The sequence below is a fragment of the Bacillus rossius genome, chromosome 2 (assembly GCF_032445375.1).
Source record: "Bacillus rossius redtenbacheri isolate Brsri chromosome 2, Brsri_v3, whole genome shotgun sequence".
Taxonomy (NCBI): Eukaryota; Metazoa; Arthropoda; class Insecta; order Phasmatodea; family Bacillidae; genus Bacillus; species Bacillus rossius.
In genome coordinates this window covers 95,582,610-95,598,657 of record NC_086331.1, presented here as the reverse complement: position 1 = coordinate 95,598,657, position 16,048 = coordinate 95,582,610, and the positions used below count along the sequence as shown (strand labels likewise).

General features: G+C 34.9%; 1 protein-coding gene across 1 annotated transcript in view; it reads left to right on the top strand.

Moving 5' to 3' along the window:
* The window catches only part of LOC134528800 (MAM and LDL-receptor class A domain-containing protein 1-like), a 110,015-nt gene extending 97,652 nt beyond the window's left edge, over positions 1-12,363 (top strand). Inside the window, exons 17-18 of the mRNA XM_063362463.1 lie at positions 4,676-4,841; positions 12,137-12,363. Of these exons, the coding sequence (XP_063218533.1) occupies positions 4,676-4,841; positions 12,137-12,180 (210 nt within the window). The 3' untranslated portion in view covers positions 12,181-12,363. The remainder of the gene's footprint in view (positions 1-4,675; positions 4,842-12,136) is intronic.
* Positions 12,364-16,048: the final 3,685 nt, after the last annotated feature.

Sequence of the window (16,048 nt, the reverse complement as noted above, 5' to 3'; positions counted from 1 at the left end):
CAATTTTAATGCCAGTCCTAGCATATGATGAAAGCATGAAATAGTATGGCATACCGTTTATAAATAAATGTTTGAATGTTGCCTTCGCCTTGTATAGATTTATTTTAAGTATATAATTTATTAAATATTTTCAAATTATAATTTTTAAAATAACTAGAAAATCTCAGGGTTTTATGGTTTTGAAAAACCCTAATTTGTGCTGAGTTATGAATGATATATTAAAAATAAATAAATACAAGACTAAAGCTAAATACCAATAGTCATATAAATATGTATGCCACATGATTTCATGCTTTCACTTAATGCTAGGATTGGCATTACAATTTGTTCTTAAGTTCATAAACTCCATTAAATAAATACCTGTTTATTACAAAAAAATGTTATAATTTATTAAATATGGTTAAGTTATAAATATATTTAAAGTAATGTAAAGAAACACGAAATATTAGAAGCAAATTAATTAAGGAGACTACCCACTTAACGTACGAGATAAAGCTAACAAAGATAATTATTAAATGGGTAGAAATTTGATGACAGAGTGATAGCTGAATAATCCCAAACGTTCTAAATCAAAACGTATGGTGTGAGTTCCTCGCATTCGTAAACAGGAAACGTATATTGTTGCAATGTTTACACGGGCAAGGACCACAAGTGGCCATGAGCACTATGGCCAAGCTCTTGTGGTGAGGAAGCAGGAAATGTTATTGTTGAAGCTGAACTGCCAACTCACCTCATGACGTATCAGCACTGTCAGTTACAAAGAGCTCTGAAGCCCACTATAGAGTTGGCGGTCCCTTCGCGTTAAATATAACTTCAGTGTAAACGACGAAATTCCAATTTTCTAATTAATAACCCACATACATAAATTGTATGTGTACAATAATTCATCAATGCACAAACGTATGGTAAATTTTATGTTTTTATTTTATTTACCTTTAAGTGGCTATAACGAATCAACGAAAATTGTTTACGAGGTAACTTCAAAACCAAAAATTCATCAATATTGCAAGAACCAAACTCAGAAACACACAAAATATTGTCATTATACTAACCTCGTTACAGATGCTGAAACAGATATTTTAAGTGAACATTTAGTATTGTTACACTGAAAAATAGGAATCTCCTTCGGAATCGCTTATATCCAGACTACTAAACTGAACCATCAACACGGCACCTGTCGATGTAGAATCATCTTGATTGTACAGTTCCGTTTCTCATGACACATTTCTTACTGCAGCATCTCATGTTTTATTTAAGGTTAGTTTGCTTCTACTTGGTGCTTGCTCTGCCAAAACATGCTAGCTGCTCCTTGGATGTCAAGGAACGGAGATGTGTGCTGTATGACTGCTCGAGATGGTACTGTTATGGAGTGTGTTCCATCACCCCGTGCAACTAGTTTAAATTACTTGGAATTATTTATGGTTAAATTACACACATTTTCATGTGATGTATATACAATATATATTTATTCAGTGCTCCATTCACAATTATGATTTTGCATTATGTTATGTTGTCTGAAATATTATTTTTTTAAATGAAGTTCTTAAGTAGCTTATTATAAATTATAGGTTTAGTTTCCGTTGCACTGTTTAAATGGTTTTAATTATATATTTACTAACCGAGAGAAACAGGGTTGACAGTGGAAGAATAATTATAACATGTTGAAAACTATGAATTAAAATCTCTTTGCAGAATATGATTATGCTGTTTTCATTTCCTTATGAATTAGAGAAAAAGTATTTATTGTATTTTATATCAATATAAATGTTTTGATGGGCTTAAGACTACACGAGTAATTTGTTCCACAGTGGCAACAGCAACATCTGGCTCGGATCTAAAAATGTTAGTTGCTACTGAATAGACATCCTTGCCGTTACTGCGATATATCGTTTGCATTTTCTTATGATGCACAAAGACACGAGACGAGTAGACATGCGAAGAATCCTTCTCGTATTACGTTTCGCTGCGATAAAATCCATTTTTGGTTTACATATATTGAAATTTGAAGTTCGTTTGCCTACTGTGGAGTAACCTGCGAACATTTCGACTCATCGGTTTAGGTTGGAAACTCGTATGTGTACAACCACACAAACATATATGTAGCAAACTATCTCCTCATTACCTGGTCATTTATTTAAACTTGAAACTCTGTTAATGTATTACAGTTAAATTAAAGGAAATTCCATATGATAAAACCGGCGTTACGTAAAATGTTGAAAGTCTACTATTATCTAAGTACCTTTATCGAGTCAAAATACTTTAATAATTGTCTTTGTGATATCAAGCTGAATATAATCAGTCAGCTTACAGATAGAGTAATAACGCTCGGATCTTTAAAACAAAACTTTCGGCAGGACCGTGTTAATGATAAACCATATCCGTTCGAGAACCAAGTGAATAAGAGCGCTTTCAAGACGTAGAGTACTGTCATTTACAATTCCGACGAGCTAAAGCAGACTGTTAAAAACAGTATCGAAAAATTCTGGCAGAAGCTCTGGTGAGGAAAGCATCTAGTTATTATCTGGTTGCTGTCTTCGTTAAACAGATTGGATCTGAGAATTAGTCAGTTCAAGCTAACGCAGAATTAAATGCTTTTAATGTTGAAAATATTCATGTAGTAAAGTAGAATTTACGTAAAAAAAAATTATGTGTGAATTTTTTTTGTCTTATTTCTTACACCTGGAACATAGACTTGTTTGGGAAAAAATTAAATAGAAAACATTTTAATCGAAATTTATATAAATAAATTTTTTGAGATGAAGAACCCTTTTGGATCGACCGAATATTGAAGTAAATAAGTGAATTGATCGAATCAATCAATTTAATAATAGGTAAAAAATTGTAATTGTTTTAGACATAGTTACGAATTTTGGGGTTAATAATTACAAATTCGCAATATGGTGGCGAAGATGGCTGACAATATGGCAGATGCTACGACAGCTGATGGTCTGATGAATGAACTATTTTATTATATCAAGTAAAAAAAAAAACTATTATGGTGGCAGCGAAATTTAGCAGACATAAAAAAATGGGGGATGCAATATGGCCGTCGTGACGTTATAATGGTTGGCGGAATATATAGGCTACTCAGTGGAATTAGCCACCATGATTGAAGGATTATTTATTTTTTTGCCCTCTTTGTTGATGTAACGAAGGACTCTTAATTCCATTATGTTAGTGCGTTTATTATTATTTTTTAATTATTGTTGAAATTATTATTTTTATCAATTTTAAAGTTTTTTCCTAATTTTGGTTATAATTAATTGATAATTAATCTGTCAGATGTGATGAAATAATTTAACAAAGCGGAAAACAAAATAGGAGCTGCGACATAGTAATCATGATGGCAGAAGGTTCTAGAAAACAAAACTGCGGATATTACATCGTAGTCTGATATGGCGAATCGAATATGGCGGTCGGTGTCAAAGCCAAAGTAAATATTCAGGAACAGCTGCTTGAAATTAGTTGTTTTTTTTTAAGAATATTTAGCCACTTTAAGGGTTTTAATTTATTTTAATGGGAAAAACACTTTTAGGAGTTTAGAAATTTGAATTTTTGAATTTCTAAATGTTTTAAAATAATTTTTGTACTTTTTTTCTAAATAGTAGTAATGTTTAGTCATTTTAGCGAATTTTTAGAATTTTGAAATATTTTGAAGGTTTAGTTGAAGATCAAGTCGAAAGTCAAAGGTTAGGGCAAGGTCATCCAAGATAGTGGCAGTGACGTCATGATCCAAGTTTGTGGACCCCGGCACTAGCACCTCACTACGACTCCAATTTCAGAACCATACTTTATTACTACTCAAATATGTGGAGATAACATTCAGAATATTGCTTATTTAAGTTTAAATACGCTGTAATTATTAAACTGGATCAAACAAACTAATGCCAACCTGCCGAACACTCGAGACAGGGAGATCACCGTCGCTCGCAGCCCAGTTGAGTTTCTGCAGCTCAATACACTCCACGGGCAAATTAAAAATTATGTATCTTTCAAACGAGCAAGTTTGAGCAAATGCCGTTTTCAGGGCTATATAGGGTACATATTAGGGTACCTAAAAACACAAAAATCTGGTTGGGGGAAATCGGGGGAAATTTTGTAGCTCAAAGAACAGTTAGGTTTACTTAAATTTTACCGTTATTTTATTAAAATACGTTAATTTGCAAAGTATTTGTAGCTTTCCCGATACTAAATATGTACCCTAAGAATCAGAAAAGAACGTAGATTAAGCTAGTACCTCTGAGAACTCTAAAATGTTGAACCAAAAGTGAGTGCATCAATCAATAAACGACGTTTTTATTACCTAATTTTTTTCTGAAAGTTGAGTTTTTGGTTTTCTCTCAATTACTGTGCAAACACTATTCGTCATAACGAAGTGATTTGTGCAATTATTGATGCCCTGGACACTTATATCTCAAAATATAACTACAGGATTCGCGGGAAAAAAAATTAATTTTAAGACTTTTGGCCAGGGAATTCGGATTTGGCCCCACTGTGCGCCGCTCCTAATGGGATTATCGCATAGGGGCGGGTGCTACCTGTTCGTGAGATGGGCCCCCCTCCCCTTAATCACCCGCTGCGCTGATTGGCGCGCTGGGCTTGCTGGCCTGCCTCGTTGCCTCGCCCCCATTATCCTTGTAACATCATATAAAATATTTTTTTTCTTTCTGTTTAGCTATGGGTTTTAGATGCGAAGAAGATGGACACAACAAGGCCAAAGTGGACTTCAGCTCAAGTAACAGTAGAAGCTAGTACTGACTTTCGGCTTTTGTTGGAAGGGCAAGCAACAAACGGAGGCTTTGCAGTTGATGACTTTTCATTTTCTGGAGGGTCGTGTACAAGTAAGTTGGCGCCAGTTAATATCAAATAATCCTAGTTTATTTTTACAATCGAAAATGTGGAAAACTGTATTACCCAAAGCTGCATTTTTATCTTTCGCCTTGTAAAAATAAAAATAAAAAATTGATAGTCTTATCAAATAAAATGACCAATCAAATATTTGAAAAGAAAATCGTAGGTCAGATGTTATTCATATATTTAAATAATTTAAATTTTTTAATGTATGTTTATAATATCATGTCTTTTTTTGTATATAACAAAATATAATTTACAATCTTAAAAATTTGTGTGTCAGTAATGGAAGCGTCCATTTAAGGAATATTTTGTTCAAAACAGGTAAATTTTAAACTGTGTTATGCGTACTTTACAATAATAAAAATTATTTATAGTATCTTATTTTAGTTTGATTTTTATTAGCTTTGAGAAATTATATCTGCCTCCTCCTGTATTTTTTAAGTGGTCTCTAAACAAAATATTGAAGTTTTAGTTTTTGGTGCGGTGCCGACATGACAAATGATTCAAGCGTAATGTAACTGGTATAAGGTGTAGTGCAGTTTCTCATAGTGACATTAGGTACAACGCTGTCATGTTGAAATGAGTAGTTTCAAAAGTAAATTTAAAAGTCACAGCAGAACATGTAAATCCAAGCCCACTTACGAGATAGGTGACATCGATAAAGCCACTACACTAAGGATGAGTGTGCTGCTTAATGTAAATAATTTTCCTTGTCTTGAGCGTGATTATGTTCATAGCTCTCCTGATCACGACAAAGAACTTAATTTGAAGTATGCTGATGGTTTAAGGAAGACTGTAAATAATGAGAGTATCATCACCGTGAAAAATTAGAATATATTCATGCCTATATCAAGAAGGTCCTCCATATTTTGGAATAATGATGGACAATTAAAAAGGAAGCTTTTAGACGATAAAGAAGCTTATTCACTCAAATATTTCGAGTTCTTACAGTAATTTAGGTGAAGACTCTGACATCTATGTTGATGGTGACAGTAAATTTGAAGCTGGTGACGCGATCGAAGACTGTGCTGAAGCACATAAAGCAGGCAAGATCGAAGACTGTGATGAAGCCCTGATGCCAAAACAATGGAAACATTGTAATAAAACTAATTATTCTGATAAAGCTTACGATGATCACTGGGACAATAATGATATTAAAAATATTTATAATAAACATGAAAGAAAGATGACAGCAGAAGAGATTTAATTACGCATCATGGAAAGATCCTAACATATTGGTTGACAGGACTTCACATGCTTCGCTTTGTGCAGGAAACTATTCGCACATCAAAAAAGTATCCTTCATACTCAAAGAACTGAGGGAAGCTGGCTTCATATAATAATGACTTGTTTTACCTGCATTTGTATAAATAAAAATAAAAATTAAATTTTGGATTTTAATAGTGACTGTTATTATTTCACCAAATCTGATTTATAACTAAGCCTGACTGCATGTTCAATGGCTGCATTACTTGTCCATTTTATGTCCTGTGTGTAATGTGTGTTCATTACATGTCCTGTGTGTGCTGTGGGTTCATTGCGTGTCCAGTATGTGAACTGTGAGTACATTTCGTGCGTGTACTGTGTTTTCATTGTTATACTTTGTGTGTTCATCGTGTGTCCAGTGTGTGCACTGTTTGTATTCTGTGTGTCGAGTGTGAGTCCAGTGCGTGTATTGTTGGTTCATTTCATGGCCTGTGTGTGTACTGTATGTCTTTTATGTGTGCTGTGTGCTCATTATGTGTTCATAGTTTTTGTATTGTGTGTTATTTGCAATTCCAGTTTGTGTACTTTGAGTTCATTGAATGTACTGTGTGTGTGTACTGTGTGTCCATAGTGTGTCTAGTGTGAATCTTGTGTGTGCACTGTGTGTGTTCTGTGAGTTCAGTGTGTGTACTATGTGAGTACTGTGTGTACTGTGTGTCCATTGTGTGTATTGTGTGTTTTTTTTCTTTTGTTGAATTTGTGTCGTTTCGTTGAGTGTTCGTAGTTAAATCATCAGTAGCTCTGAATATTTAATGGTTCTAAACACTCTTGGTCTTGATAAAACCTTTTTCAGGGTTTCTTGGTGCTTTAGTAAACGTAAAACATGTTCTGTTGGTCTAATTGCTTGTTATTGATTTTATCGATACACTAGGTCTAACAAATCGAAGACTTTGTCTTGACTGCTTGAAATATGTTACACTAGCTGCAGTACCCTGCGTTGCCCGGGCTGAACACAGGGTGAAGGGGAACTGTTTAGAGATCAGATGTAGTTAGTAATTGTCTTCTTAATTTGAATGCCAAGTGTGCAAAATAATTTATATCACTTTCAGATCCCGACAGACGTTGTTCTGCCAGTTTATAGCTATTTACCTGGTCTGTATGTAATCTAGACTCTATAAAGCAATATAGAAAAAAAACTGAAAAATAAGGGATTACTAATATTGAAAAGATTCCATTATCTAGCTAATGCTCGGCATGCATTGCAATGCCTCATTCAGTTTTGTTTTGTAATATGTTTGAAGTAGTTACACATATACAAATAATATATCCAAGTCTCTAAATATATATTTGTCTCTATCTACATCTATAGTCCTATATATCTATGTATCTCTCTAACTGTATTTATCTCTTTATATCTACATATATACCTCACACTATCTCTATGTATTCTATATGAGGGTACTGATTGCTTCGTTGTTAATATCACACGGGTGTTTTTTACTTGTATGGGAAAATTAAGAATGATAAGGCATCTAGTGCGTGGCAACAATGTTAATAGGCAATAATAAACTCCTAGCGCCTGCGGCATTGTCAACACACACTTCGTACGTGTACTGCATGTTGTATCTAACCCCCTCCCAACGCATTTTATTCTAAATTGGACTTTTAGTAAGGATCCCTAATGTTATTCATAATATAATATAGCCTTCCTCGATAAATGTACTATCCAACACTGAAAGAATTTTTCAAATCGGACCAGTGGTTCCTGAGATTAGCGCGTTCAAACAAACAAACAAACAAACAAACTCTTCAGCTTTATAATATTAGTATAGATTAGCTATCGACGAAGAAGGTCTTGTGGTTCGGAGACGTCTGGCCTATAAATCTGACATTGTACATAACCTGGCCTCGTGGTCCGAATACATTTGGCCTATACGTATAGCATTTTACATGAACTGGTTGCAATGATTTCATACATCGAAAAACAAATAATCTTCCGTGTTAGGCAACGCGACAACATATTTAATTCGTCGGACAGGTATCATGTATAGAGTTTTTATTCGTAGAGAGAATGATTAATAAACTCCACGAAAGATAATGGGAAGCAGAATTGAATTTGATGTTAAGCTTTAGTTACTCTTATCACTAGTCTAAAATCAAACCAAGGATGGATATCAAATAAATAAATAATTATTTTAATAAGTGACTTTTTTGATGAATTTTGGAACTTTTTCGAAATTCTAGGTCAATATATACAAAATTCCAAATTAGCGGGCATATCGGCCTAATGGAGGCTGGTATATGAGTAACTTAAACCTCCTCTAGGATTTTGAACATGATTCATTAATTAAGTATTTTTGTCTATGATAAATTTATCTTGCATCGATCAAGTTCGAACCTAGGATGGGAATCGATCGCATCAATTATTATTTTCACAAATATTTTTTTGATGATTTTTGGAATTTTACCCGAATTGTTAGGTAAATAATTAAAGATTTCTAAGATTGCCTCCAAATGTCAAGATGGTGGGTGCCTTGGAAATAAATGATTCTTGCACTCTATCAAGTAAAAATTATACTAATACGGCGGTAACGCATTCTAGCAGACGACATGTGTACTATTTGACACTATTGCGTCTAGAAACAATAATTGAAAACAAGATGGTCGCAGTACCGTACTCTCTATCAGATTTCGTGTATACTTACTACGTGACACTGGCGCTCCTGTTACCGAGTGCTGGTGATGCTATTATTCCTTCAAATTAAAAATATTACTAAGTCCGAATATATGTTGTAATACCCCAAGTGTCTTAAAGAATTATTAAATAAGTAGGTAAAAAGATTTGGAAACTCTTAACACTGTGGCCCTCAATTAATAGCTATCAAAAGTCAACATCAGAGGCGACATTAGGAGTAAAAAAAGAAAATTTATTGACTCCCTACGAACACTTGAGAGAAAAAGGATCGTTATTATAAATTAACTAAATAAAAACAACAGTTACATCTATAGACTTCCTTATTTTATTAATCATTGTTCTTTCTTTTTTTATAGATTAAATTTTCCTTTGTAACATCTGTTTTTCAATGATAAGTGATCTTACATAAATTACTCACAATTACACATATTATATTATATTCTTTAACTTTAGTTACGAGAGGGCCAGCCCTAAATTTTTAACAAAAACTACAATATTTAAAGAAATGAATGAAATTAACATCGCTAACTTTAAAGGTTGTACATATAGTCGTTGCAAAACATCATATGAGTTTCCTCTCCTCGAACTGCTTTAACTGTCCGCTGTCTTAACTGGGTTAGACTATTTTTGAGTTCGTAAAGAAAATGATTGAATGATGCGGGTATCACCCGGGGCTGTAGGTTGACGGTGATCGAGGTAGTAGGCCTAAAGATGATAGAGGATTTTGGTTGCCCCAAACTTGGAACCCTGTCTGAAACAGAAATCCAAATTCCAAAGAATCATACCTGTTTCCAGACAGTATACTTAAATGGCGCAAAAGGCCAATAGAGGGAAATGAAAGGGGGGATGACGTCAAGACTTACCAGAACAGGGTGTTCGTCCTGGTGCTCAGGAGAGGGCGTCTCGTTTCGGAAAGCCCGAACCACGATGGACGGTAGACGCGGAAGTCTCCATAATTTAAGAAAAATATATATAAATACTAAGTTTCTCTACTTTTTAATAATCTACTGACTGGTTAATCTAAATTTTCAGATAGGCACTTCATCCCTATATTCTGAGAAGACTACATAATATAATATGCGATGCCGATAATTCGCCGAAGATCGCAGCTACAAGAGGTACCAGTCAGCCAGGAGGCGCGCACCGAAGTCCCTTCAGCGCGGGATATCGTCAGTATATCATAAGCGCGGGATCTCTAGAGAATGGGAGGGGGGTTAGGCTCTGAGCCGAAAATTACCGAGCCCACCCAAAGGTGTCCGGCATAAAATATATTAGATCTTACTGGAGTGACTGCGCGACTGAGGCGCTATCTTTTGGTGGCGAGAAGAAGTACTAAGAAATCGACTTGTGGCCGACGAGTGTGTCACTGATAGGGGCTTATGGAGCAACCAGTGTTGCCACCTAGCGGCCCGAGATATAAGGGGGAGAAAGGTTGTAGTTACCTCCGGGCGAACGCGTTAGTGTCGGCGCTGCCGACGCCCACAAGTGGCATTAGTGACCATAGCTGTCGCTAGATGTCGTCAAAGACCAGAATCGTATCTGCGGCTGTCAAGCCTGAGATGGCCTTGAATTCGGTTACCGTCCCCAGGAGTTCACAAGCGGTCATCGCTCCTGGCTTCAATTCTGAGAAGAAAGGGTGGGTGGAGCAGGGTGGGGGATGGCTTCAAAAAACGCATGGTCTGTGGGACGCAAGGCCCACGGGATCCTCCTGTCGTGTCTTGCTGCTAGTGAACCTTATACCGATTCGTGACCGAGTTAGCAGGTCTCAGCACTGCTCCACGAACCTGATGTATGAAAATTTAGTCATGCGGAGAAATTAAGTTACCGGACACCGACGTGCCTATAGGCAGGAGAAATATTAGCCAGACTGCTAACCTAGCATTAGGCTGAGAACAGAGGCTGAGGGCCTGGCAGTAAAGATATAAGATGAGTAAAAATAAATAAATTTCCAAAAATATTTATAACAAAATTTTAAATAAAACGTGCCTAAATCCCTAATCCACGGCACAGTGTGTTATCTTTATATACCTTATTTAATTCTGTCGAGAATGTCTTGATGGCCGAGCAGTTGAAGGCGTATGTTTTCCCACCTATTGGTCAGAGCTATGTTAGTTCGAATCACAGTGCTTCCAAAGTATTTTGGATAAAAATTTCATTTTATATGTCGATATTGGCCATTACAACTCTGGTTGGTAATGGAACATCGACTTTAGGTGATGAGACAGAGCGATGCTGGCGCTCACTAGGAGTAAAAAGTGGAAACAATGATGTTGGTATCCAAGATGGCGAACTCCAGCATAACAGAAAAATACAATATGGCGGCCGTGACATTATCCAAGTTCGTGGCCTCCAGCAAACGATGTCAAATGGGCATGATGTCAGAATCGAAAAAAGTGGTTGTGACATCAGATACAAGATGGTGGACATGCTATTATAATTCAAGATGGCAGCCATACTGAAAATTGCATCGTTATATAATCCAAGATTGTGGCCATAACGAAAAAGTGCAACATTAGTAAGCATTTCGCTCGATTTCAAGATGGCGGGTTCAAGATGGCTGATCCAAGATGGCCGCCGGGGTCAATGTTAAGTTAAATTCAAGGTCATCCCAGATACCCACCATAATGTAACAATCCAAGATGGCGGACATTGGCTCAGGCTCCACATTCCTACTCCTGGCCTGGGGGAAACATTTGTATACTACTGAAAAAAAAATGTTTTTCAGTAGTTTTGCTGTCTCTTGACGCAAAGCACTGCACTGATTGCATTTTAATATAGTAATGGGTTACTTATTATTTAATAGTCAACATTATAAAAAGAAGATTTACAATATTGAGCATATTGCTTAATTTATACATGCTCCTTGGTGACACAGTTCTGTATGATCCTTAAACTCATGTTTAATTTTTTCAAAGAAAATTACTAACGTAATTATAAAAATATGATTAATACATGTGTATTTTTATAATCGTTGCTATCGGATTCTTTAATAACATTTGTTCCATTTTCTAAAAGTGAGTGGATTTTTTAGGATGATACATTATAAAAAATGTTTAACTCGAAATTTTGAATACTTTTTTTTTCTATTTCCTGATATTCATGAAAATGCTGCAAAATATTAACTTGTTTATATAGCTCTCCACCTTCGATTATAGGAGTACTTAAAAGATTCGTTTCCAGATTCGTTATTTATTTATGGTTCAAATATAAGCCATATGGTACAAATATTTGACAGTTATTCATTAAAATTCCTTTTAATTAAATGTTTATAACATTTTGTTAAAAATATTTCTGGCGTTCGTGAGATGTGATTAAAATTATTAATATTTAAGTATTGGTCAGTAATGGCAAGATAAATCTAATTGTTATTTTTATTTTCAGTACGACCAGACGTAGCGGCTGTATCAAATCAAGCTGCTGTCTAACAGAAGAGCGGAATGGTTACCAGCGAGTTCGCTTAGTATCAGCTGTTACATTGATGTAAAATATTTATGCGGCAAAATTTTGACATAGGTTTATTAAATTTATACAAATATGTAAATGTGTTAATTATTTTAACTTATGCTGTTGTTATGTAAAGTGGAAGAAAATATAATTTTATAGTAAAAGGTTTTTAAGAATAAATTCCTGATGAACCTTTTAAAACAAGTTTAAAAAATAACATGTATTGGTGCCATTTCCATTTGCAACTTGGCGAAACAGTTAATACCAAATATTTGTGGAAATTTATTTCTATACGAATATTTTCTAGCATGTAACTTTAATCCCTCCAAATTTTTACTTCAATAGCCATAATGTTCCAGAAACCACCTTTTAGTCAAATAATATGTCTACATTAGTTAATACATTTGTTAAATTTCACCTAAAAATAATATATTGTCGTCAAAAATCTTTCCTATATTATATATATACTGGCCTCATATAAGATCACTCACATTTATGGATATCAATTTTTTTAAATATTTAAGATTATAATTAACTTAAAATTACAAAATAAACATAGTATTCTCTATGAAATAAAAATAGTGAATGTAAAATACACACACAAAAATGTTCTAAGTTAAGACATTTTTTAAATATTTACTTTAAAAGAATTACTCGATATGAATAATGTAGATCTAAGCAAACCAAAACTAGTTGCTTTAATTTTTCACACCTGTTTCATGTCATTTTCGAGAAAAAATCGTTTAGGTTTCCCTAAACATAGGCGAGGACAGGATTTGTTGAAGGGGAGAGAGACAGAGAGAATTTTCAGAATATATCTTGGATAGGACTGCGTATGAGGAGTATGGAATATTTAGTAACTTCCCCCACCACCTGGCAAATCTGACAACCAGAATTTTGTTTAAGTAGACGCTTGGAAACACATGTTTAAGGTATCTAAGTACCATTAAGTGGCTTTTCAAAACCTAAAATACTTAGAGAATAGTATATAATAGTCCCTCCTGGTCATGGCTTATGGCTGTGTTCAGGCTGTGGACTGTGACGACACAGCGGCCATCTTGGAAGACTTTTTCTTTGACCTTGACCTTTTAATTTGACCTTGGCCCCGGCGGACATCTTGGATCTGCCATCTTTTATTCTGAGCCAGGGTTCAAGCTGTGGATTGTGACGACACGGCGGTCATATTGGATGACCTCGACCTTTAACCTTAACCTTGACCTTTGACCTTGACCCCGGTGGCTATCGTGGATCCGCCATCTTGGATTCTGCTATTTTGTTTTCTATAACTTTCCGACATTTTGAATTTTGACATGACCATTGCAATTTTCGTTACGGCCACCATATTGAAAATCCGTAATTACTATCAAAAAAATTGAAAAAAATTTAAAATTAAATAATTAATTAATCAAAATTTAATAAAATATTATTTAAAACCACCGTTGCGATAATTGTTACGGCCCCTATCTTTAAAATCCGCTAGAGAGACGGAAATGTTTTAAAATCCATAAAAAAATTAATTAATCAAATTTTAATAAAATATTCATTAAAAAACGCACTTACATCATGGAGCTCGAAATCTTTGGTTCGAATTCAGTGAGGGCAAAATAATATTGGCAACCGCACCTTCCTCCACGGAAGCCGCCGACAAATGACCCACCACTAACGCCAAGGCAAATTTTACATCAACCAGAATGACATCACGTCCGCCATCTTGTTTTCGTCTGCTGGAGGCCACCATCTTGTTTGTGTCTGCTAGAGTGCGCTACCACCATGTTAGTTTAATTTTTACCTGCTAAAGTGTAGTAATTATTTATAATACTGTACGACCCGCCATCTTGAAATTTGAATGCCACATTGGAAATTCGTAATTATTTAGCTATAAATTCGGGAAAAATTCCAAAATTCATTTTTAAAAATCTGCAATTAATATACTGATTGAATCGATTGATTCCATTCTTACTTAGATCCTTGGTCAATGCAAAAAAAAAAAGCAATTTAATTAAAAATACCACAAAAGTGACAGTTTCAAGAAATAAAACACCACCAGTTATTTTACAAACATAAATTGTAGGTATTACATAAATTGTACACTTCTGCAACACTAAAACAAAAAAGCAAATTACTAGAGTCTTTAACGTTTCTCGATTTCTGCACCTGTTACCCAAGAATAAAAGCAAATTGGGAAGCCCCATCATTTGACGGAGGATCTACAATTTCGTCTTTTGATCATTTTCTCCACCAAGTACGTATCTGGATACACCGTAGGCTGAATCTCTTCAGCATAGAAGCCACCACGAATAGGCTTGTAGTCCAAATCTTCGAGGTAGTAGATCCTAGGCTACGATTCACGAACATGTGTCACACGGAAAAGTTCGGGACTCCAATTCGTAGTGAAACGTTGCTCGAAGATGCCTTTCTGCTTGGAGATTCGCATAATGTCACAGAGTTAGTTTTACACTTTCGAGGATTTTCTTCTTTGTGTTGGAAAACACTGTTTGAAGCAAGTGATCATTCTTTATGTCTTTAGACTTCATTTTCGTGGTAAGTAGTATATAATAGTATGTCCGAGAGCAGGGTGCCTGTGGTGCTAGTCCTCCATCTTGGATTGTGACATCACGCCGGCCATATTGGATGAACCTTGACCTTGACCTTTGACCTTCAAAATTTGCCCAAAATTCGCCAAAATTTCAAGTTTTTGTAAAAAAATTCCGCCAAAAATCTCAAAAAATTTTAAAATAAAAAAAGTTTCTCTTTTCGAGAGAAAAATTCTCGTTTCGAGGGAAAATTTCCCTTGTTTAGTCCATAAAATACCACCGGCTAGAAATGTCCATATATATGTATGCTTAAGCATCCATGTCTACAGCCTCCGATAAGCCTCTGACGTCATCATGGAATATGACGTCACCGTTGCAATTTCCGTTACGGCTGCCATCTTGAAAATCTATATTTACCATCAGATTTTAATGAAAAAAATTCTAAAATTTATGAAAAAATTCAATTAATAAATTTTTAATAAAAATATTTAAAAAACCATTTTCGTTACGGCCACCATCTTCAAAATCTGTAATTTTTATGTAAGAAAATCGAGAAAAAAAATTTTAAATCATAAAAAAATTAATCAATCGAATTGAATAGCAAAAAATTTCATAGAAAATTATTAAAAAATGTACACTTACGCCATGGAGCTCTGAGTCCTCGGTTCAAACCAGGCTAGGTCAAAAATAAAAAAAATGGTGACCGGTCCTTTCTCCAAGGAAGCTATCGGCAGACTGACCTCCCACCACTTATTTCAAGATATATATCGTCAACTAGTATGATGTCATATCCGCCATCTTGAAGTTCAGTAAATATTATCCGATTTTAATTTAAAATTCTACAATTTATAATATAATACAATTATTGATTTTCAATAAAAATCTTTTAAAAAACACCATTGCACATATTATTACGACCATCATCTTTAATTCTCGAAATTTGAGATGTTATGTAATGCCCGCCATCTTGGGTGACTATGACATCATCGCTACACTTTATGTTACGTCCGCCATATTTGATTCTAGAATTTTGCACTTTTTTTTATGGCCAGCATCTTGAAAAACTGCAATTTTTATGCTAGAAATTTAAAAAAAATATTTTAAAATGCACTTATGCCTGGCAGTCCTCGGTTCGAACCTGGTAAGACCAAAAATAAAAAAATCGTCGACAGATCCATACTCCACAGTAGCCACAGGCAGACTAACTTCCCACCACCAATACCAAGGTATACATCGTAAGCTGGTATGACTTCATGTCCGACATCATGTCTTCGTCTGCTGGAAGCCACCATCTTGTTTTCGTCTGCTAGAGTGC